At 38.3% G+C, this 25,083-nt stretch overlaps 1 protein-coding gene across 5 annotated transcripts in view; it reads left to right on the top strand.

The window, feature by feature from the left end:
• The window catches only part of RAPGEF4 (Rap guanine nucleotide exchange factor 4), a 146,541-nt gene that overhangs the window by 75,292 nt on the left and 46,166 nt on the right, over window positions 1-25,083 (top strand). For 4 of the 5 annotated variants that reach the window (XM_014880223.2, XM_088168032.1, XM_088168033.1 and 1 more), the window contains 4 exons: window positions 16,880-16,933; window positions 17,239-17,345; window positions 18,951-19,072; window positions 20,493-20,676. In XM_014880223.2, the coding sequence (XP_014735709.2) occupies window positions 16,880-16,933; window positions 17,239-17,345; window positions 18,951-19,072; window positions 20,493-20,676 (467 nt within the window). The remainder of the gene's footprint in view (window positions 1-16,879; window positions 16,934-17,238; window positions 17,346-18,950; window positions 19,073-20,492; window positions 20,677-25,083) is intronic. The other variant, XM_088168030.1, reaches the window with a different exon arrangement.

Below are 25,083 nucleotides of genomic sequence, written 5' to 3'. Positions count from 1 at the left end.
AAGCTTATTGGAAGTGATTTATCTTAAGGTATTTTTTATGCCAAGCTCTTATATATTATACTTCAATATACTTTTGTAAAAGTCACCTTTTCATCTATTTTGTTTCCTGGCTAATTTGATGTGGTAAAATATAGATTCCTTTCCTTTACTGAATTTTCAGTAAGATGTAGGTACCATGTTGATTTTTATGTATTTAAATAATTGGGGTAATTGTGAGAACAGTATTTTTCTTTTTATCAACTCTAAATGCATTTAATGCAAATATGTCGTAGAGACCTTATAGTGGACAGAGAAGGACATAATCAAGAGTTAATCCTCAAAGTATTGCAATTTCAACATTGCAAGACAAATGAATATTCGATTTTCAAGCACTTAAGTATGGCTCTGGTCATTTGAAGGTATACTGTTTATAAATATGACATTGCAATTCACAAGGTTCAGCCTTGAAAAACCCACACAAGACACCAATAATAATGTTTATTCACCATATTAGCTACTCCAGCAATAAACACGATCATTTTACTTCTGATTTCCCTATATTTCAGTTTACTTTTCCTGGATGACCACTGTCAAAAGGAAGGCTTATCTTTTAAGATATTCAATGTATTGTCAAATGCAAACTTTGAGAGAATGTTAGCAGAATTCTAAAGAAAATGTTTCGCATGCTAATGAAAATGTGAGCAAAAAAAAAAAAGACAGAGAGAGCAGGAAGACAGGCAGTGTTCTATTAAAGTGCAATTACAAGGTGTTTGTTTCAAATCTGTGTTAAAGGATGACTTTTTTTTTGGGTTTATGTAGCTGCCCAGTGATACATGTGCATTAATTTCTATTCTCACTTGGATTCTGCACTGGCCATTTCTCCTATACAATATTTGCATAGGATTAAAAAAGAATTCCCTTTTGTTTTCTGTTTTTGAAGCGATTGCATGAAAGCACTACATGCAAATATTTATAAATAACATCTTTTTGTAGTCCTAACTGTACCCATTAATTTTAGGGGCTGCTCTGTTGTTTTGGCACTAGTTTCACATATTTGAAAGTAATTTGCCTAGAGATCTGTTCAAGTTCTTCATTTTGCTCTAGGTGAAAGTGCTTAGAGTTCAATTATTATCACAGCCTGTAACAATTTGGCTAGTGCAGAGGCTTTGCATATAGACCCTGGCAATGAGTCACATGGTGACAGCTTATGGCAGGGGAGATACAAAGACAGGAGTGTGAGATGAGTAGGAGTCTGTGAAAAATACGTTTTTCATATGTTAGTAAGGAATTTCATCATGAAAAATGTGAAGGTCTTTATATGTCAGCAGAGCTCTTTAATGTAAACAAAATTGTTCGTAATTCTGCTGACTTCCCTAAGTAGACTTTGCATAAGCTAAATTGTTGCAGAACCAGCAGGGAAGGTTGGGTATCTCCAGTTTCAGCCAAGTAGACGATGTACAGCTCTGGCCTTCCTTTCTGAATATCTTTGTGAATAGCAGTATCTCAAAGGAAAGCTTGCAACACCCCATCTTCTTTTACACAAATCAGCTCCCTGCTAACCTATGAGATATCTGTGATCCATGGTTTCTTTGTGTACCCTGAATTCTGGAGGTTCTAATGGCAATTTCTACTGGAAATGGTTTCTTTTACTGTGTTAATCATATGACTGAGCAGACCAATACAGAACTAGCCAGAATAGCCCCAATATGAAACCTGTAGATGTGGGGAGTGGTTTTCATTTGATCTAGAACTATACAGGAATGTAGCATTGCACTGTGGAGAAAAAGAAGAGAATCCTCGGTCCAGGTTGCTGGGTATTTACCTGTGTACATGCCAAGATGACTTAATTCTTTTCAGTACATACCTTATTCATTTCAAGGATTCCTGAAGCCCTTTCATGAGTTTGAATGAAAAAAATATGGTCTTTCTGCCTGTTTCTGTCACCGAGGAGTTTTCATTGTGGTGGTCCTAGTGATAAATGCAGCCACCTACAATGATAGTGGGAGTGGTAAGATATGGAGATAAGACTTAATTCATCTTTGTGGGTGAATTAAATTTTTTGGAAACAAGGGCAGAATTTTTCAAGCTACAGGACCAAAAGGAATACTCTACTTTAAATTTTATCCTTGTTTTCTAAGAGCAGTAACATCAGAGTTCTAAATATATGCATGTGTGTTTCAGTTTTAAAATACAAGCAGGTTGCCATGTTTATCTCTTGGAAGAAGATGAATAATGGGAAAAATAGCGACTAGTGTGCAATAACATAATACAGTTGAGTTGTCAGCACCTAAAGAGGAAGCCTCCCTTTCCTGTCACAGCTGTAAAACATTGCAGAAGAAGCTACTGCCCTTGACTCAGGAATGGAACACTGAGCTTGGAAAAGTGTGTCTGCATTTGTATCCTGCTTTGAGAGCTGCAGTGACTTTGTGAGTCAGTGAAACTACCTGCAAGATCCAAGTCAGGGTAGTGTGGGTTTTATCATGAGGGAGGAGTGAAAAGCTGAAAAATGAGAGGTATGGGAAAGAGACAGGCTTCCTCTGTTAACAGTAGAATAATCCATATACTCCAGTCAATGCTAGAGCTAACCTGTGCAAGTTTTTAGTTTCATAACTTATACATCTGAATATTAATATATATGATCTCCACAGTATTTTATTTAATGAAGAGTGCCTTTAAAGTGTTATTATTGTTATTTTGATGTTCTCCACTTATGTTGCCTTTCATTTTTATTATTATTTTTATTCAGACTTTATTGCAGTTTGTGTGCATTCTAAAGCCTTGATATTCTTGGATTTTTTGGGTGCTTTGATGCAAAGCAGGGATGGAGTCGTCTGCTACAAAGAGCTTTCAGTCAGAGAAAAAGCAGAGTGACTGTCATACAGAAAAATGCTGGTTTACTTTGAACATCATGAGATTCATGGTTGTTCATATGTTTCTGATGAGTTTCCTTACAGGAGCTTATTGTGATCAGTCCTTGGTGTGATAGTACTAAAAGACACTGAAAGTGGAAGGAAGAAGTTCAGAAATCAATAGAAATATGCAAAACTAAGTGATATATATTTCTGGGTTAAAATTGTATTTTGGAGGGGATTTAACTCACGCTGCTGACCTCTCCCAAAGTATCAGTGTATTCAAGTGCTAACCCATCTGATTAACCTCACAAAAAGGCTGTAGAGATGCTTGGGTTAGCACAGGGAAGGCAGTTTGGCTAAAGAGACATTTTTCCTTTGAAACTTCTCTTGCCTAGCTGAGTGTTGCTATTGTGGTTTACATAAATAATCTAAATAATGGAAAAAAATAACGGAAATTACTAGAAAATACTATAATTTGTAAAGCAGTATTGTGAATTAGGTGTGGGACCATCTTTCCACAGGACCACTCTCAGTTCCACTTGTCTGTGGACACAGCCTACTACCTTCTCTGCCAGTGCTGGCAAGGGCAGCCTGATAATATATATTGTGGAGTCACATTTGATGACTCTTGCTTCTTGACTGTGCTTTCTTTGAGATTCTGTCCCAACCCCTAAAAAACATGCACATATGCTCCATTTATCTCTTGCAGTTGAAAGGCAGGAAGAGTGGGTAATTATACTGAGAAAAAAGATAGTCCCTTTCAAGGTTCATGTCTTCAGACAAGTCAAGCGTATACAAGTAACACATTTGGCACTTATATTCGAAACAGCAAAGGGAATTTTTTTTTAATCTTGTAATTATTTTCTCAAGTTTGGCAGAAAAATTGGATCAGGGATCTTAAAATCAGATTCTTTCTAGTCACTTATATCGTCTCTCACAGAGCATTTTGACTGCCTGTCCTGCAATGCATGCTGGAAATTGGTATTCCACAAAGTCAATTATAGTTCTGAGCCAGTAAGAAGTAATCAATGTGTCTGATCTGATCATTTAGCAGCATCTTTTTTTTTACTTGTGTATGGATGATAAAAATTTGAGGGGTTAATAAATAGTGGGAAAAAGCTGTCCAGTGATTTTATTCTTTTTCTTGTGTTAGCTAGTCAAGAGCAGAAGCCTGTTGTGCTGGCTGCACACAAATAGCACCACAAGTGTCCAGTTTATGGGGCTCATTCAGAGTCATTCCAAGTCAGAATTGCAGAGGCAAAAATGTCAGATCTCTACGGCAGAGCTGAAAGTGTAATTGGGACTGTTAGCACCAATGTGATGGTTAAGGAGAAAGTGCTGTTGAGGTATTTATGATTTATGACTTTCATTATTTATTCTTTTTGTGAATTTCCTTCTGAAAGAAGGCTTGGCACAAGACTGTGAACGTGTTTGATCTTTGTGTACTTTATCATCAGTGATGCAGCTGTTTTAAAATTAAAGATAGCAGTTAGTGGGGAAATACAACTACATGTAGCTGAATTGAATAGTAGAGAAATTAAAAGAATACTTAATTTAGGCTCCAAAGTAAAATTTAAAAAAACTCCAGCTTATTTCCCATACAGGTTGTTACACTGCTTTTAATTAGGATTACTCAGACACACTTGTTTTCATCTTTATAAATGAAATTATATATTTGTTCAATAACCTTAAATATAAACTGGATGGAGAAAAATCCAGTAGTTTAGCAGGAGAATTATGATTATGTCTTCATAAACCTCCAGTACTGCTCTGTCTTTCCTCACTCTTTATATTAACTGACTTCAAATTTAAGAATCTGTGGAGCCTAAAGAAACACCTTCTCTTCTCTCATGCAGTTCTTTCCTTGTAGCCTTTTGCAGAATGGCTCAGGTGGTTACTTTTCTCCCGAGCGTGTTTTCTAACCCAGCCCACCTTGGAGCCTCCTGAGCAGTGACTCCAGAAGCAGAGGTAGGAGAGAGAGTGGCTGGGCAATAGGAAGATGGTGGGATCATCAGCTCCCAGAGCAAAGCACGTTTGGGCCCAGGAAGAGCCATGGCTCTATGACTGCACTTCCACAGCAGCTTCCAGTGACCTGCACCAGGGGTGCAGAGATTTCCTCTTCTATGCACCCTCTCCTATGTCTCTTCTGTCAACAATGTGTGCCCTCTTTTCTGGAACATTGATGTTCCTGCTTGCCTGGTGATAAGGGAGCAGAACTGTCAGAAACACATAAACCTTTTTTCTGGGCTTAGCTTTCTTCAGTTTTGGATGAAAATTAGCTTCCTGGCCAGGGCCAGCACAAGCTACAGGATAGGGCCTGGGTGTGGGATTCAAGGAGGAATGAACCACAGTGGTCCTGTTTGAGACTGCTGTGATCTGTCTGCAGCTGTAAATGTCCTCAGCACAAAGCTCTGCTGGGTCTGACAGCTGTGAACTGACACTCTCTCCTGCCCCAGAGCTGGCATTTCTGCCTACATCAGCTGCACAGGAAGCAGAGGGAGAATTGGCAGGGAATTGCTTTTCCAGGCTAGCTTGCAGCTCTCTTGCACTTCACTGCTAAATTACAAAGGAATCTGTGATTTCAGTCTCCTACATTTAAATACAGATTTGTATAATGTATTCCTGTTACTTCTGTAGTACGTGCGGAGTCAGGCAAATATTTGTTGCCCTATCCCTACCTCCTCTTGAGTTGTCTTAATTGTGTTCAGAGATAGTCTATTATAGAAATCCTACAGTTTTTTAAACATAAATTAGCTAGGAATACTCTATGTACATTCAGTATTTCTAGGCAAACCGATTTGGATTACAGTAAATAAATTTCTCTGGAACAGCATTTTCACACCATGATTTACTTAATGTGGTACAACAGTCTTTATCCTTTACAGAACACACTAAGAGTCACTAAAGAGTCAATTAAACCAAATAAGATTTTGAGATTATGTTTAGAAAGGGGATGAGTGGTTGACAGATGGCAGGGACAGAATTTCAGATGGACAAAACAATACTTTTAGCAGTAATATGAAAATCAATGCCATCATTAAAGAAAAATAAGAAAAAGGGGATAAATTGCAAAATGCATACAGTAGGTGTTCTTCCATTTCCCAAGGAGGGGGCTGGTTCTGTGATATCCCTAAAAGCCAGACATCACAGAATTTACACAGCTTAGGCTGCATACTGAGAGAGGTAAAAAGAGGTCATCTCTTTCAGAAACATGCTATGGTGAATTGGGATGTAAAGAGATGTGGTTAGCTAGGGAAAATGTCAGGTAGAGTAATTTTGCCTCTCCATACCCATCTTGGGTTAATTACTGCCGTGTTCTGTGTGCATTTAGAGCCAGGTTTTTCTCAAGTTGCAGTAAGATTGGTTTAGCAACAGAAGCATCTCAGAGTATGTTTAGAAATGTCTGTCCCTCACTAGTTAATCAGGGAAGATGAGCTAAATTCAAAATAAGAAAAAAATGTGAACAGGCGTGGTTTATATAGTAGCAAGCTCTGTAGAAATTTAGAAAGAGAGAAGCAGCAAATTTGAAAATAGAAAATATTTACTATTTTCCAATTAAAATCATATTTTGTTGTAATTGTGTGTGACAGGAATTAAAAGTATTACTCTTTTGCTATTTAACTGGAGAATATCTACTGTTCACAGAGATGCACATTAGGTCAATGTTTTTATTTTATTTACTGATTATTCCCAATGCGTTATGGAATTAATGTGAAAAACAGAGCATATTGATCTGTCTTGTTCAGATCAATAATTTGATTCCAAATGCCTTTGTGTGTTTTTAATCAATACAATTACTGACACTCTATCTAAACACTGAATGAACAGATTAAGTAATATAGGAGTTATGGTTTCATTTTATGCTAGTTAAATGTGTGAGACCACAATAAGATTTTATCATAAAATGAAAAGAAAATACCATATCCTGCACAACCTGAGAAAGTTGGATGAGATAGGGTGGGTAGCTTGGTTCAGCACATCAACACCCACCACTTTGACAAGCTTTTTGTAGACATCAATGGAAATAGAAGTTTTAAGGAAGATAAGAAGGTTGTTTTGTGGATATTTAACAAGAGCAGAATGCATATCTTTTCTACTGACACACAAATATGTAAATTAAACCCATGCTTGAGGTTTTTTTATTTTTATGACAGAAGACTTAAAACCATTAAAGTAGAGAAATACCTGGCTGAAAGAAGAATGTTTGTGCTTTTTATAAAATGTGTTCTGAGCAAGCCATCAGTTTAGGATTTCTTTCCTCTGTTTATTTTCAAATACTACAGAAACAACCATTTACCATTTTAGGAAATACATTCCATGTAGATGGAAAACAACAAAATAGATCATTAAAAATCTCCTGAGAAGTAAGACACCAGAAGGTATTGCACTGGATATTGTTAAATTATTCCTTCTCAGTTTCATTTTTAGCAAAAAATTATTTCTGGGAAAGATGACAGGAAGAAGAAAGAGGAGTAGATAGGGAAGTTGGACTCTGAGGCTCATGTGCTGCACTCCTTCAATGTTTTACCATTTCATACAATGCATTGTCCTGAACTTGGAGAATAAAGAACATGAAATCACCAGAAGCATAAAACAAGTTTAAATTAACTTCTCTTGCCCACTTGCCAGAGACTTTACCTTGTTGCTGCCCTCCCCAGGGAATTCAGGAGGAACCCTTCAGGTCCTCTAGCCCTGTCTCACTTTGATGACTCTTTCTATCTATGTTAAAAATCACCATAAAGTTCCCAGCATGAATTTGTAGACACTAGACTTCCAGGATTCCAGTTGCAGCATTCAGCAGTGTTTTCAATTGCTGATCCTCATCATTTGTTGAAGTTGTGAGTAGACACTGTGGTACCCATTTTACCACGGAGAGGTTGAAACACTCAGAGGTGCAATGACTAGTGGGGATCACACAACACAAATTGCTGTCACCCAGGAAGCAGTGGTCCACTTGCCTCTCTTGGATAGTGTTTTAACTACACTGAAGTCAAGAATTTTACCACTAATTTTAACAGGTTCACAGTTTCACACATAATTCACACTCCATCCAGGTTTTGGCGCCCTTGTGTTTAACACGAAATCACTTAATCTAAAATTTCACTGCCTCGTCCTCAGAAGGCAGTTCTGGCATCTGGATGTAATTGAAACCTAGGAGAGCCCGTCCAACCCTGTTTTCTAGACAGAGTATCTTGAATACAGGAGATGCTTGCCAAAGTTGAAAAGGTATCTAGGAACAAGTGGGTTAAATCCTCCAGAAGCTCTTTAATCTTTAACATCCCTACAGTTTGTCTTTTGAATAGATGCTATGTGCCTAGAGCATGCATGAGAGACATGGTAAAAACTGGTAACCTTGCTGCCTAATATTTATTGTACTTTTAAAGTCTTTGTCGTTATAGCTGGTTTCTAAATAAGGAAGTAATTTCAGGTAGGCATACTTTTAAAGCCGTGTATACTAAGAAACCAGTAGTTTGCATAAGAGACAAAAAAATGTTTTATTCTTTCGTAGGTTAAAGAGAAGCAGGAGCAGAGAAACCCTGAAAACACTGGCTTGAAACTCATTATGATAACTGTAGTCACACCTCTATCAGAATATTGGGAATGCTCACAGCAGAGTTAGCATTTTCTGACATTTTATTCAATGCAGGCAGTGTAGTTATAGCAGCTGTTTCATTGTAGTGGGGAAGTAGAAAAATGACGGGAAAATAAGACATCATTAGCCATGTTCTGGGGGGCTTTGTGCACTGGTCATAGTCTATTTCAATATTCTTTTTCCCTTTTGACATTCACAGTGAAGTGTCATTTTTGGTAATGGCTGAATCATTTTGTGTTAAAAGGAGGGACATTTATAGTTTGTCAAGAAAACATTGTAGAAGTGTTAATAATGCGAATTCAATTTAACTTTCTAAAATAAATTTGCTACACTGAATATCTGAGAATTTAAAGAACACATTTTCCTGTTTATGTGCTTTAAAAATGTAGATTACTAAAGAAAAGCAATTTTAAAATGTATTTTAAAATACAGCATAGTCTTCACATTGTATTACATTTAAAGAATATAGATTTGAAACCAGTCATCATTACTCTGAATATTTTGATAGTAGCCCATTTGCTGACAGTATTCAAAGCATTTTACAAAGGTAGAAATTATTAGTATTCCTCTCTCCAAAAAGGGGAAAATGAAACACACTGTGATTAGGCGATTTGTGTAAGGTTATGCAGTCAAAAAAACCAGAATAAAACTGGGCTCTCTTTAACCACTAGCCCTGACAATTTCTACTAAGCTATTTTGCTTGGTTTAGATAGTTTGTAGTTAGATTATGGGTTTTTAGGTGACAGGTGTTACAGCTTATGAAACTCAGAAAATTTTTAAAATTTCATTATTTTCTTCCCTAATTTTGAAAATCCTGTGACTATGTTTTCATCCATTCATACCTTGCCATTCTCCTCATTTTACTGTTTACAGATGTTTGTTAAGAGACTAGAATAGTTGTCTTCTTTGAGCATGGGTGGCTTGAAGATCCTTTGGTAGTACAATTTGAGACTGTCTATACTGGTCCTTTTAAAACAAGTGATCTTCTTGGGTAGTTTGTCCTTTGTTAGTTGCCAAGTATTTTTTAATTGCTAAGTCCCATACAGACCTGATATGAGGTCAGTCATTGTCAGTTTTGGACTTTTCCAGTTAGCAGATGTGAGCAGGTACTTTGCTTTTTGGCTGCCAGTGCTATCTTACAGAGCAAAGGCTGGTTCTCCCAGCTGCTGCATGTTTGTGGGGAGAGTGAAGAGGAGAATGCATGATAGGAGTGATGATTATGTTTTTATTTCCACTTTTTTTGTCTTCTGAAAGGGTGTGGTGAATCTCTCTGTATGAGCCATTCATCTAAGAGTTGGACTTGATGATCCTTATGGGTCCCTTCCAACTCAGAACATTCTGTGATTAGCTCTGTGATTAAATATGACAGCCCGGGTGGCACCCAGAGCTTAGTCCTGGTACCATGTCCCAGCCATCAAGTCCCCACGGCAGGGAGTGTGGGCCAAAGTCTCTTATGGACTGTGCACGCCTGGGGGTTAGAGGTCATCACAAAGATTGTCTTCTGATGGCAAGCATTGGTCACTACATCAGCATATTCTACACAGGGCTACTCCAGAAATCCAGTATAGGCTAGTATAGTCACAGAGCACAGAATATTCTGTGTTGGAAGGGATCCACAAGGACCATAAAGTCCAACTCCTAAGTGAATGGTCCATATGGAGATTGGCCTGCAACCTTAATGCTATTAGCACCACGCTCTGACCAGCTGAGCTAATCTCAGGGGAATTCCTACAATATTGATTACATTTTCCTTCAAATTTTGACAAAATGTGTTCCAAATGACCTTTTAATGACCAGATCTTTGGTCAGCTGTTTTCTCTCACATTCAGCAATCTGCATTCAATAAGTGTATTGTTTTCCCTGTAGTGTCCTAGCAGAGGTTGGTGCAGTCTGCATAGACATAGCTGGAAATAGGACCAATGGAGTTAACTTCAAGATACTCTATCCATAAAGACTGCTTTCCAGCTGAAGATGCACTCCAAAAGCTGTGATACTGTATGCTCAGCTCTATGCCTGTTATATAGTTATTCTGGAGTGCTGGAAATAATGGCCTGTATTTGAAAAAGAGTCATCTCTACACCACCTTTGGAACTCTTATCTCTGCCTTTGGTCTGAAGCAGCACAAATAGATGTCATTACAATAAGCTTGGGAAAGAATGGTGAGAGTAGAAGTGGGAGGTGTTACGTGGGAGGGCAGTGGGGACTCTGGCTAGTTGTTAGCTGTATCTTACTGACTGGCTATTATTTTGCCAATGTTGTGGGAATGGAGGTTTTTGTATATTTTATTTCTTCCCATGTGAAACAGGGCACTAGAAGTCTTTTGGGAGATGTATACAAAGATACTAAAAAAATGTCGGTCAAAAATGTCAGTCATCAGAAGGCATCAGGAGTCATTTGGAACCAGTAAGAGCTGAATATGCTCTGAAGCATAGAACTGAAGTACAGTTAGGAGAATCAGATGCTATGGGCCTGGCTCAACATTCATTGAGTCAATTAGGGACTTCCTTGTGATTTCAGTGGGATTTGGATTAGACCGTAAATCACCAATAGTGGTAAATAGTGAGGATGTAAAACAAACAGACCTCTTAGTGATGTGGCTGTTGCTGCTGACACCTTTCAATGTGTGTGGCTTTTGTCCTTTGTTTGTTCTGGATTCCCCTGGCAGCCAGCAGGAAAACAGATGTCACTTGCAATTCTTTTCAGTTCCCCAGCTGAAAATAAAGGGATCAACAGTAGTGCACAGGTTTATCTGATCACCCTGGTAACATGCTGTGGTTAACTCCAATCAATACTGAAGCCTGTTCTCTGTTCCGAGATGAGCTACACGGAGGTCATGAGAAAAAAAAAAAAAAAAAAGTGATTCATTGGCTTTAACTTTATTTCATCTTAGTTCTTTGCAATACACATATCCTACGTTTGCATTTGAGAGAAGTAAATTAAGTCCCCTTCATCACTTGATTTTATAGATCCAAATTTCTGTAGGTCTAAAGTATTCATTCATATGTAAAGGCTGAGAAACATTCCTTTACAGCTATTTAACAAGGGGAATAGAAAAATCTATTTTTGTAAGACATGTTTTTGGATTTTATTTAGCAAATTCAAATAAGTTGACAAATACAGATCTCATGGTAGGTCACTATTATTGTTGTTCATTTTATTATTTATTTGTCTGCATATTGCTCAGTGATGTAAGAAACAACAAAATAAAGACAGGCCTTGCCCTGTAGTTTGAAATCTAAGGCCTATTTCTCCACAGATTAAATGTGTGCATAAAATTATACACATGAATAGTCCTATTTAAATCTGTGGTATTGCTCTCATGCATAAATATTTGAATCTTGAAAGGAATGGAGGCTAAAATTATTACTTCCTCTGCTTCACCCCAATTTAAATAGGGAGTTTTGTGATTGGCTTTGTGAAGGGTTTGTTTGGATGGCTCAAATGTGAATCCATAAATGTACAGGTAGACAGTTTGTCAATGTTAATGCTAAAAGCCTTTTTACCACAGTTTCTCATAATAATTTTCTGCTTTCCCCTACCAACATCAGCAGCTTTCCCTTCTCCACCCTCCAGACCCATATGACCTCCTGCCCTACAGGAGAGATCAGCAGGTCATAGCAAACTGTTTGAGTATGTGGTATTGCTGTGTTGCTCTATCTCACACTGAAGGAAAGCTAAGAGCAGGTACACTGGTCACTCCTGTGGCCAGGAGATGAATAATAGTTTGTAACCTATTGCAATTGGATTGCTTATCTGAGCCCTTTGCATGGTCCCTTTTCCCTTATTCAGAAGTTCTGAAAAATGGGATCATCAAGGACCTCTGTGCCACATGTATGTACTTTAGTCTCATTAATTCTTCAAAGATAGCAGGATGTGTTAAGAAGTCAATTAAACGCTCTCCTCACTCTCTGCTGTTTTTTTGGGGTTTTTTTTAAAGTGCTTTCTAAGCAATCCTTAATGAAAAATCCAGGACTGTAAAGATTCACAAAACAATTCTTGGTCTTTAGCCAAGCTGTGACTGTCCCTTAGAGAATGAATTTTTTTTTTTCTGATGGGAAGTTGTTGCTGGAGCCCTGTATCTCCTGTTAACTAATTGATGTTACATTTCTCTGCCTTTGAAGTATGTCTTGCCCTTCTACAGCAAACTCAGTCCAAGCCCTGTGTTTCCATTTATTGCATTTCAGCTAATCACTAGTGCAGCCAGAGTTCAGTGCAGCAGCTTTGAAAGGCCGTAACTTCAGGCATTCTTTGCTGGACATGTCCTTTGGCATTGTCCCTGAGGAGGAAGGACTGTCTCGGGCTCGCTGCCCTGGGATCTGTTACTGATCGCTTCCTTAAGCACCACCCTGTGGCTGAATTAGTTTTAAACTTGTAAAGGTGTCCTCAAAAATTGCACAGTACCGTGTGGTGAGGCTAAAAACCACTTCAGGAAGGCATTGAGTCCATCCCCAAGCCACATGCACACTATAGCAGTGTCACTCCTGACAGATCCCTTGTGTATCCTCCCAACGATGGAGGAACCAGACCTCTCTGGCAATCTGCTGGTATTCACTGTCCACACCGCGAGGAAAGCTTCAGCAATGCCTAAACTGCATCTTTCTTACAGCGATTGAAATTATTTCCTGATCTCTGCATGATGGAGTAGGCCACTTCTTTCTCCTTTCGAAAGGCCTTTTAAATCTGAAGACTTTTTAAAATCACATCTCTGCTAAGATTTGCCTTTTCCTTAGCTCAACAACTTTGATTATTTATGTTGTGCTTTCTGATTGTTCTTATTGCTTTCCTCTAAATTCTGTCCAGCTAGTTTAGATACTTCTGGAGTAAAGTAGGCAAATGAGACACAGTGCTTTATATTAGGTCTTACTAGGCTGTCTAAAGCAGAGCACCATTATGTATCTAATATATTACTACATTCCAGCACAGTATTTGCTGCTTTCACACAAGTATGGCATTGGTTATTCAGTTGTGTTTAATATTTAAATATTCAAAACATTATAAACCTTTTTTCCTTTCCTGTAGTACTGCACTAAGACACTTGTTCCTTATCCTGTCTTTATTTAGCTGATTCCACCTGCTTCAGAAATGTAGTCATCACTCTGTGTTGCATGAAAGCATCATTTGTTTAGACCAGTGTTACAGCTGTTTCATACTGTAAACTTACTCTGCAATGTATGTGCAATCTCTCCCATCCTGAAGTCTCCTGCAGAATCAATAAATGTGTATTCTGCTTCATCCTGTGTTAATATTTAATATTATCAGAAGTGGTATATTCTTGAACGCTGCTTACAACAGGGTTCTGGTATGACTGCCAGTTTGACTTCACTTCACTGCTTTCAAAACGCACTTTTCCAACTCACTTGGTACCTATTTTGTAAGAATTTAATCTGCCTGTTGCAGGAGAGAATATCTGATGAAAAAGTGCTAAAGCCTTACTGAAGGGTTGAAAATCTACTGTTCCTTATCTAATCTATCAGTGTTGCTACTCGATGATGAGAAGAAATTAGATCCATGTGGCATGCTTTATTCTTGGTTAATATACGTCACATTTGACTCATCTCCCTGTTCTTTTCCAGGTGCTTACAAATGGACTTTTTCTAGGAAGACTGACATCTATATTTTTTCAGCTTCTCCTTTTCCATATTTCTGTCTTCAGCTGCCTTCCTTAGACCCCAAGAGTGGCTGCTGATGATTCTGACATGGATGCAGCCCTCCTTAAGTTTCCTTGAGCTCTTCAAGTTTCCTACATGAAATTCTACAAAGCCAATCTGAAAACAGCTAATTTATGTTTTTGGGGTTTTTTTCAAGGTTGAAATGTTACTCCTGTCATTCTGCTACTTAGGATATTAACCGTCTCTGTGCCACTGATCTTTCTAATGAATGTTGACTAAAAACAAATCAAAGGTTTCTGCTCTAAATAGATTTCCCTCTGTTAAACAGTAGCTCAACACTGTTTGTTTTCTTTGTTTTATTATTAATGTACTTGTGGAATGTTTTTTTACCTTTTGACATTTCTTGGCATGGCATCTTGGTCTGTCTCATTTTATACCTTTGCTTTTCTAATTCTGTCCTTTGTTATTCAATTCATACTTGCTTTCCCTAGACCCTCTACTTTCTCCTTTCTGTGCATTTCCTTCTTGTGTGTCAGTGAAGAGCTCTTTAGCTGAGTCTTTATTTCACCTTCTAGTTAAGTTCTAGTATATATTGTATGTATGATTAATATTGTTTCTTTAAGTAATTGCCAGCTCCCATTAACTCCTTTTACCTCATACTTGTTCCCCCATGACCCACTCCAGGAATATAGCTATCAGTATTCTGTTTTCATGGAAACTTTTCTTCCTAGTCCATTGTACCTGCTTTAATGCTCTTTCTTCTTTCTGTAAAGTTCTGACACTGGATCATTTCACGATCACCTTCACCCAAGTTATGTTCTATCTTTGCAGCTGATCCTTCTGTATTGGTCAGGATGTAGGTGAACAAGCCTTCCTGCTGCTTTCTGCAGATTCTTGTGCTGTGTCTTAGCTTTCACCTTGGCTTTTTTCTGTACTTTTGGGTTGAAATTTCTTCCAAATGCTGTTTTATATTCTGTTTTGATTAGGTTGGAAGACTTACTGAAAAATCTTCATCCATGTTCAATTTTTCACCGATTAGTTTATGCTTTTTTGTTAAAACTTAATTGAAACTCGAAAGAACAAAAAGGTGCATTTGTTTTCACTAGTCTGTTGCTCTAAAAATCTCCTATTTTTTTTGTCTTACACATTTTGTCTCTCCTCTAAGTATATTCCTAACTAGAAATAAAATCTGGAAGCCAGGTTGAGCTTGTAACTGTTTGAGATTGTTATTCAATGGTTTTGTTTTCATTAGAGGCATCTTTGGAAAGATTTTTGTTATTCTTTGCATATATTAACTGCAAATATAGACTATATAGAGCAGATTTCACATAGATTCAGAAACAAAGAAATATTGAGGGATGTGCTACTGCTTTTCTGGCTGGACAAAAATGTTTGGAACTTAAATGAGTTTATGAAAAATAGTTGAATTACTAAATGAGAAAAATCAGGAATCCCCTTTTAATTGTATTGATATGCCTTTTCAGACACTTCTTGTAAGGTATGAATAGAAAGAAAACCCTTTGGTTTCCATATACAGGCCTCTATGTTAAGATTATTGATTTCTGTCATATACTTCCCTGATTTTCCCCTTCACAGCTGACCCATCGTTTCCTGGTGCATTCTTAGCTCTTAGCACTGTTTGATAACTACAAGGACTTTGTCACATCATTAAAATCCCATAGGAGCTAATGGACAGATGCCCAGTTGAAGGAAACTGGTACCTGGCAACCCAGAAGTCCCTGGCTCATGTTTCACCACGTATCTGCCCTGGCTGCCTTGGCTTTGCTGTGGGGCTGTGAAGTCACTGTGGCTGCCGTGGGCCAAGATCAGAGTCTTGCCCTTGTGGGAGAGCTCTGCTCAGCCTGATCTGCTGTTGGCAAGCCCTGAGCACCAGCCAAAGCCAGCCCTTGTGTTGTGTCTCCTGACATTGCGCTCTCCAAGTGAATTTGGTCCATGCTGTTAACTACTAGGCCCAGCAAAGCCAGAGGTCTTCCCATCATTCTAAGGTGGCTACTGAAGTTTGGTTTTGTTCTCCCTTGTTCTCCATTTCTACTGTCCTTTAACCTTCTGCCTTCCTTTTCCCTCTGTATTGTGCCATGTGCTCCCTGTCTCCCTCTTTCACCTGTTTATGTGCCTGTTTTCCCATTTCTCTCATCTCCTTCTCTCCTTCTCTCCTGTAGAGCTCCAATGGTCTTCCCTTTCACTCTTCCCTTTGTAGAACCAAGCCACTTGCTTTGTTCTTTTCTTTTTCCTTCACCAGCCCCTTTGTGAAGGTCCTTGCCCAGGTCCCTGTCAGTGGCCTGTGTGCCTCTGCATTTCAGAGAGCAGCTATAAAAGGGTTGCCAGCTCAGCCTGGTGCTAATTTAGAAAACACAGATAGTGGAAGAAGAGCTCTATCTCCATTTCTGTTTCTTGTGCTATGCTGTAAGGGAGAAAATAGCTGAATAGAAGAAGGTGCTGAAGGAGGAGAGAATTTCTGGGGTGAGGGGCTGAATGGCAAAGCAGACACGTGTTGGGGAACGTTGTTGTGCAGCAGGAAGAGCTGACTACGCCTGTGTATGCCCAGATCTGCTGTGACGTTCAGCCATTGCCCATTTCATTAGTACTTTACAAAGTTTAGCAAAGGTTTGTTATTCATCTTCACATGTCATGTCACTGTTTTAATTTGCTGAGCCTCAACAACCGAGTTTGCCTTTAGGACGTCTTCAGAAGTTTTTTCTATATTCATCTCTCCTGGGCAGAGCTTGGACTTTCACATTATTCTTTGTTATTACCGTTTTTTCGTTCATTTTTTTTACTTTCTGGTCAACCTTAAAAAAATTATTTAATTTCATTTTATTTTTCAGACACCTCTTATTGATCCTCACATCTCACATCATCCTACTAAAATCATTACACAGGTAATAGAACATAGAACAATAGGTGTGCTGTAGAGGCCAGGCCATTAGACAAATGGAAATAACTATTTCCAACGGTGTAATATGAATCAGCTGAAGTGATGCTTTCTGTTAGATGTGAGAAGTATGTGAAACTTAAAATCACTAATATATACTACATTGCTCTGCAAAAGTAAGCCTCTGTGCAAGAGGACTTTTAATTCAGGAAAAAGAGCATTTATGTTTTGTTTTGCAGAAAGCAGTACAAAGATTCCAGAAAGTTTAAAATCCCTGTGTCTTGGTCTTTCTTTTTCTCCATTATCACCAAGGTTCCTTCAGAAAAGATCCTTAGAGCTGGAAAGATTTTGAGGAATACAATTCTGTCCCGAGCTCCTCACATGATAAGAGATCGGAAATACCATCTGAAGACTTACAGGTGTGTGAGCTGATTGTATAGAGGTCTCTGAATTTTTATGCCTGCCATTCTCTGATGTGTCATTTATGCCTTACCATACTTGCAGGTCTCAAAAGGTCTGAAATTATTCTGTGATGCTATTTGAGTTGGATGTTATGCAGTCTTTAATGGGCCTGGTAAATCCTTTCTGAAGTAATTTGACTGAAAATTGAGTCAGTGATTGTGAACAGAGCATTCACATACAAAAACTCTTCCAAAGTTAATAGCATAGTTAGCTGGAATATTCTGTGTAGTACCAAGTTAAAATGTAGATTCTGTTCTCTTTGTATATCAGTAAGAGATAATAGAAAAGTTCATTAATATATTGTGTTCCTGTACTGATTGCTATAGCAGTCTTGCTCACTGTGGTGCTCTGAAAATTCACCTGGTGAGAAACATTCCTGATGCAGATTTGCTGCTCTATTTAATTTTTTTTTTCAGTGTACTGCCAGGCTCTCTTATCTTCCTGCTGGTGGCAGCACAGTCTTGCTGAAATGGGATAACAATGGCACTTGTAGAATAGAAATCCTCCTGCAAGGTGTCAGGATCTACCTACTCTTGGCTTAAGAAACAATCAGTTTGTTTTAGTGTCTAAGGTTTAAATCAAATACCTAGTACATTATTCAGAGTGTTTTTAAGATTTTAAGTAAAAATTACTTTTAAGTCTCTATGTCTTTTTCTAAATAGTAAATCAATATGTTGCTGATCTTCATTTGAAATAAATGCATTGATTTTCCGTATTTCAGCCCAAAATGTATTTTATATACAAAGGCATTTGGTGCTTGTGAGTTGATTAGAGAATATGCCACAATATAAAATGGCTGATTGTTCTAGAAGAACAAAAGAGCATATATGATAAATGAAGAGCAATGCTGGTCCAAACAGCTGCACCATTTTCTCTTACACGTAACTGGGAAAACTCTTACAGTTCTGCTGAGCTAGGGAGAGTTACAATGAAGAGTTTTACTGAGTGACCATGTGGATTTTTGCTTTTTTTAACCCTCTTTGGGTGTTCTCCAGAACTTGAGACCTGCTGTTGTCTGCCTCTGGGTCAGTCAGGAGGTGCAAGGTGACCAGGACCTCACATGAGAGCACCCCGGAGCATTACCAAAACCAGTGTCTCCAAATAGAGTGTGACAGAGGTTTGGTTACAAATGCAGGAACACCCTCATAGCACTCACTCTTCCTGTGGAGGCTGCATTGGCATAAATGACTGTTTTCGTGCAAGATTCTGAAAAGCACGAGGCTTTTGGTATCCCATAGTATATGGAGTTTTCTTCTGAAAACTGGGTTGGAGGTTGTTGCACTGATGCTATGGGTTTTGTACCAGGTGTCACAGGCTCAAATTGATCCTCTGAACTCTGTATTTCCCAAAGAACTTGTTTTGCTAAGGTGATCCTCTCAAAACTGGACACCTTCACTGGTATTTCAAGCATGTGCATGTAGATGGTGACATGGGGTTTTCTGCAGGGAGATTTGACTAAGTCTGTACAGAGTTTAAGATATCACTGTTGTTGGCAGTCACCGTGTGCAGTCTCTCTCTTGGCTAGCTTCCTTTTCATTCCTGGCTGTTTATCTGTCCCTCAGGCAATGCTGTGTGGGGACAGAACTAGTTGACTGGATGATGCAACAAAGTCCTTGTGTCCATTTACGAACTCAGGCTGTTGGCATGTGGCAAGTGCTGCTGGAAGAAGGTGTTCTTAACCATGGTAAGATAAAGAGAATCAGTATCTTGACTAAAATATGGGCAGTGTGTGACATCAACACCTCTGTAGTTCCTTTTCATTAAAAAGAAAGGGACCATGAGCACAAAGGGATGCCACAGAGCAGCAAGTGCAACACTCAGGCAGTATTATTTGAATCTTGCTACCAGTATACTTTTTTAACTTACGAACATATTGCATCATAAATGAACAATTTATAACGATAACTCTAATTATACTTAGGAGTACACTGCCTTGTGCCAGAACTGGGTAGCACTCAGGCCAAAACCAAGGAATGTATTGCCATACATAAAAGTAACCTTCATCAAAGATTTGCAGTATTTAGAAATGAATGTGAGTATTTGTGTTTGCCCAGATCCATCATTTTGGAATGATTTCCATTCGTTTTGGACGTGTTCCCAAATTCAGCACACCAGATATTCCAGTGCAGAAATCTGGGATTTTATGTTAGCTTTCTGATTGTATTTTACATTGACTTTCAGTTTCCGTTTGGCAGGATTTAGTTGGTAACAGGATATTGCAGCCCTCAAAGGGTAGGTTTCTAAAGCAATATTCCTATTTGAAGCTTTGCACATACATTTTTATTAAATATAGAAGAGCAGCTCTTACAGTAAACTTGCATTTATCGTCTGTTGTGCTTCCCATATCCCAGGGAGGAATTTCCAAACAGGGAAGGCAGATTGTTTCCACTGCTCCCTTACCCTAAGGGCTGGAACTTGAATTCCTGCCATGTATTCATTCCCTTGAACTCTCAAAGGCAAGCTGCATCACAGTATCCAACTCAACACATCACTCTGACTTGCTTGGAAGACCAAGGGTTTGTCCTTTGCAATGTCATAATGTTACTTTAGAGGTCTTCTCTTGGCAGTTTTTCCATTAAGTTACTCCACCAGGACACAGGTCAATGAACTTGCTTCTGGGATTGTACATTGATGATACAAATTTCTGCTACATCACAAGCAGTTTAGTTGCTTTGCTACCTTTTTTCAGCCTGTCTAAACATGTAGAGCAAAATGTTCATGTTAGAGAATACCTCTTAGAAATTCATAGTGTAACCATTTTCCCCCATGTAATTTGTTTGATTAAATGAAATTATTTGGAGCAATAAGAAAACAGAGCTAATAAGAAAACATATACATGTGTATACATGTTTGTATACACACCCACAACACACTCATATGGAAGCCTTTTGGGAAGTATTTTTAGTACACAATTTAAAAGTGTGCCCTTCAAGCTACGTAACTTGGACATACATGAGAAATAGTTTCATGCTCTTACAGCTTTTCTGTAGCTTTCTTTCCCTTCTTAAATAACCTATCTGTAACAAACACGATACTGCACAGATTTCTACAAGGTTTGCTTCACTGAGGAGTGTTCAGTATTTGATGTGTTATGTTGTTTTCAGTGGACCAGGAACACCACTTTCAAGACAAATACTTATTTTATCGATTTTTGGATGATGAGCGTGAAGATGCCCCTTTGCCAACTGAGGAAGAGAAAAAGGAGTGTGATGAGGAGCTACAGGATACTATGCTGCTTCTCTCTCAGATTGGGCCAGATGCTCATATGAGGATGATTCTCAGGAAACCGTAAGCAGAATAATGAGAATTCATGTAATATTACGGGTCTTGTGACATGGAAACAAGAGAAACCTACATTGATTATCAGCCTTTTTTTCAGCCAGCTTTATAGTGACTTCAAAGCAACCAGTATCAGCTCTATTTGATCCTCCATTGAAGGCAAGCATTAAGCAGGTAGGGTTTAGTAGCCATGGCAGACATATTTTACTGCTAAATAAATGCTCAGAGAATAATGAACAACTTAAGCTCACCTTCACTGAAAATTTACTTGTAAGGTGCCATTCAAGACAGGCAAGTACACAGGGCTGGATCCTGCTACCTTGAGGCCATTGGCAAAGTTTGTCTTTGCTATGGGACAGGAGTGAGCCCTGCTCACAGTGTGAGAACATTTTTCATAGTAAAAGATTTTTGAATCAACTAACCCAGGTGCTTGTTCCTGTTCTGTTTCCATCTGTATCCTTTCCAGGCTCCATTCTTGTTTAGACCATAAGCTCATTTTGACAGCACATTTCCAAAAACTTACTAAAAGCATTGAATTTCAAAAAGTGCCATCAAACACTTGTGCTTATAGAAACAGAAAACACTGACATGCAGCAGTAATTTTAAAGTGTACATTCTATTTCTTCTCCTTATTAGAGATCTAGTCAACACAACCAAAAGAGCACTCGTTCCCTGTCACACAAAATACGTGGACAAGCCAGACTGAGAGCATGGTGTTTCCATACACCCTTAGGGAGTCATGGAATTGAGGTCTTGTTTCCTTGCACATGTGTCCTGTGCCTTTTCCACTGAAGAACAAAAGTGAATTTTTGTGCTCTGAGCAGACACCAGTCATGTGGAGACTGAATAATGCTGTGTATGCTGGGACCCTGCTCCTCTACACTCTCCCCTTTGCCTCAGGCCAACTGAGCAGGTCATCTCTTGGAGAATTTCCCTTTAGGTTATTGTGAGTTTTGGCTGCCTACCACATTTGCTTTCTGTCATGACTTCCAGAAGAGCAAGTGTAAGTTTACACTAGCAGGATTAATATTGATGATCATCTGAACTGCTTACAGAGAGCTGAAAGGATGGAAGGATACTGTGGAAAATACTGCTCTTATGTGTTGTCACTTGCACAGCATCACTTGAAAGAATACTAATAGGAGATTTTTCATTGAATATAGTGAGGAGAAAGAGGATTTCTCAAGACTGATAATTCATCTGACCTCTTTCCATATCCCTGAAAGTGCTTATTTTTGCAGCCCTTTATGCACTGAAGTAAGCCAGGGACTATATTAACTACTGATCTAGTATTCAGTTTACATACATAATGATTTTGTTAGTTGAAAATCCTCCCTGGACTGAGCTGCAGCAAAGCTGTTAAAATCTCCATGAATCCTCAGAGTCTTGCTAGTTTTGACTAGACACTCTTACAGCTGCCAAAAGTTCAAAAGAATTGTCAAAGCTTCAGAGATGCTGACTCTAGCTGACCTGAGCAGGACCCTCAATTTTCAAACCAACACAGCTGCATTTTATAACAGTAACCGTTTCCAGAGAGGTTGCAGAACTCAGATAATTACCCTGAAAGAAATAAGACAATATTCTTTGATGAGAAGATTACTTTGAGAATTTGATTGTATAATGAAGCTGTTGCTTTGAAAGGTACTTTCTATTGTTCGAAATCTGAAAATCTCTAACAAAAAGTGTCACTTGTTTTGACAGCCAACTTAAAAAATTCTCTGTTTATTACATTAACTGCAGCATTTTAACTGTCAAACTGTGAAAGAATGTTCTATAGTTTAAAAAACAGAATAGAGCTCAGGGAAATTTTTGGCAGGCTCTTGTTGCTATTGTGTTTTTTTTTTCCTTTGGAAACACATATACTGAATGTGAAAATAGCTTTTTGTGAAGTAGCAAACACAGCTCTCTGCTTCTTATAATGGCTGGAGCACAGGTGCAGACCTTGCTCAAGTCCCTGTAAAATTACTGTAGAATTAATACAGCTCCTCCTTAAGTGTTTCTCCCGTTCAGTATAAAAATATGTCCTGATGGCAAACCCTAATTCAATAGTATGCTATAATACAAAGCTAAACACAATAATAACAGGAGTCTTTAACGGAAGAGTTATATTCATCAGACAGCAGTATTAGCTCAGATGATGTTATGGATTACATTCTTTTTTCATGCCCTACCCTAAAGTAAGTTGGCAGTGTGACTGAAATAATAAATCTGTGTTTTTTGTTCTTGGTGCCTTCACTTAGCACATTTTTTTCTTACTAAAGAGCATTTGACACTTAATCACAATGTTATAGGGTCTCTGATCTTTTCCCTTGTTCTTATTATCTGAGAATTTTCTGGTTAGCTGTATAATAAAAATAATCAATGGTACTGCTTGGACATACATGGCTTATCAATGGCAAAGTGCTATGTTATTGTCAGCATCCTAGTCACAGAGAAGCTCAATGTCTCTGACCTTGGTAAATGCTCCAAGCGCTGAACAGTTTTTATTGATCACTTAATATCACCTGAGTTCTGTCCATTAATGTGTACCCTCATTCCCTACCTATTCCATTTATTATCTGCTCTATAACCAGCTATTGCTGTTAGAATGTGTCCCCTGCAGAAACTAGGTCTTTACACAGCAGGATCCTACAAATCAACATCAGTGGGTCACCACACAGGTTTTAAAGACACAGTGATGTCTAATATCTCTCCACGTGACATCTGCAGGAGCAGGAGTAAAGACTAGGTAAAGATATCCACTACATATTGTCAGTCCTTCAATGTGCTACATAGGAAGCAAATAGACATACTGAAAGAAGAGTGTGTTCTTTTGTCTTGATAGAGATCTGATATAGTAAGGCATCATCCTTTTATATTTTGATTTAATGTAGAAATTTCTTCATTTGTTACACTATATTTTCCAAGATATGCTGTTTTTGCAAGCATGTAGTAAAATTAAAGTTACTACTTCCCTATTATTTGTTAAAATCCTTACCTTTTGTTTGCTAGCTAGTACTGGCTTAGTTTTATGCTGTACTTAATTAAGCTGCCCTGCATAAATCACTAGGTGTGTCAGTCTTGTAATTTCAAGCCAGGTTCAGAAAGAGTAGAATATTTTGAGTCACTAGAGGGCATAGCTGTACCAAACCAATTTCTGGTTTTCCCTTAACAGTTTATTTGATTCTGGACGAGAAAAGAGTAACTTACTCTAAAATGGTTTTTAGTCTAAATTTGTCTTTAATCTGGGTAATAATCAACGCATGTCATTGGTAAGTGAAGAACAGAAGAAAAATAAAGCTTGCTTAGCAGAGATGTCAGTTGTCCTTATGTTTTCTGTGACTTCTCCAGTATTTCTTTCATCCAAAAGAAGTCTCCATCCAGCTACTTTTGTAAAAAGATGAATATAACTCCAAAGTGACACAGCTGGGTACTCCCTGTGCCTCACATGATGTAGACAGACTTGAATCGGGGGGTGACTAGGCAGAAAACCTGTAGAGCACAGTATTTATTCATATGGCTTTCCTGATCCTCTAGGCCCTAGTCTCCTGCAATAGAGACATTTTAGGAGGAGAACTTCTATCAGAAAGGTTCATCGTAGTTTTTCTTTTAGGGCTGTCCAAAGATTCAACTGTGCTGTTAATTCTTTTGACACCACACATTGCAGACAGCAGGGTTTAGAACTGTGCTTGTTGTGATAGTGGAGCATGTAAACCTTCTCGTTTGGAACTCCCATCCCCAGACTGGGCTTCCTGTATCCCATTTCCTCACATCTTAAATTTATCCTCTCTCTTATGTCTTTGTTGCTCTTTACTTTTGTTCTTGGCCCATTGAATTAATTACCTGTCATCTGCTTTTCACAAATCTAAATCATATTGTTTGGAAGGCCTTAGTCCTATAAAAGTAGCTTGAAATAATGCTTTAAAGGAATTTTTTCCTGTGTGTGTCTCTATGTCACTCCAATGTGCTGTCTGAAATTATATGACAGAAGAATTTATTCTTTTAGAAAATAATGTTGTATTAAATACTGTAACTGAAGAGAATCTTGTGACTGGGAAAAAGACTGGGAGCTACCCACAAGCTCCCACAACTCCTCCTATGTGCTGTTTATTAGATCCTCCAAAGCATTTCTTATACACTGCAGTCCCCACAGTATTTGTGTCCTTCTTTAGCAATCAGAAAATTTTGTGTAGGTTACAGAAATGCAATTATTTCAGCCACAGTGCCAGCCTCCTTACTACTCCTTGTGCTAGAGAAGAATTATTCCTTCATCAAGGCATGCTTTTTCGTAATGGCAGCTTCTTGTATTTTTCAATAGAAAGATACAGTATATCTGTACAGATAGAAAGAGAAGCTGAAACTACCGAGTTGTTCTTATTTACCTTTGTGGCTAAATAGCAGCACTCAGCATTAACTGTAGAGCAGTTGTTAGCTGTC

This window comes from Sturnus vulgaris, chromosome 7, assembly GCF_052056855.1.
Source record: "Sturnus vulgaris isolate bStuVul1 chromosome 7, bStuVul1.hap1, whole genome shotgun sequence".
NCBI classification, from domain to species: Eukaryota; Metazoa; Chordata; class Aves; order Passeriformes; family Sturnidae; genus Sturnus; species Sturnus vulgaris.
This window is presented reverse-complemented; position numbering and strand designations above follow the sequence as displayed.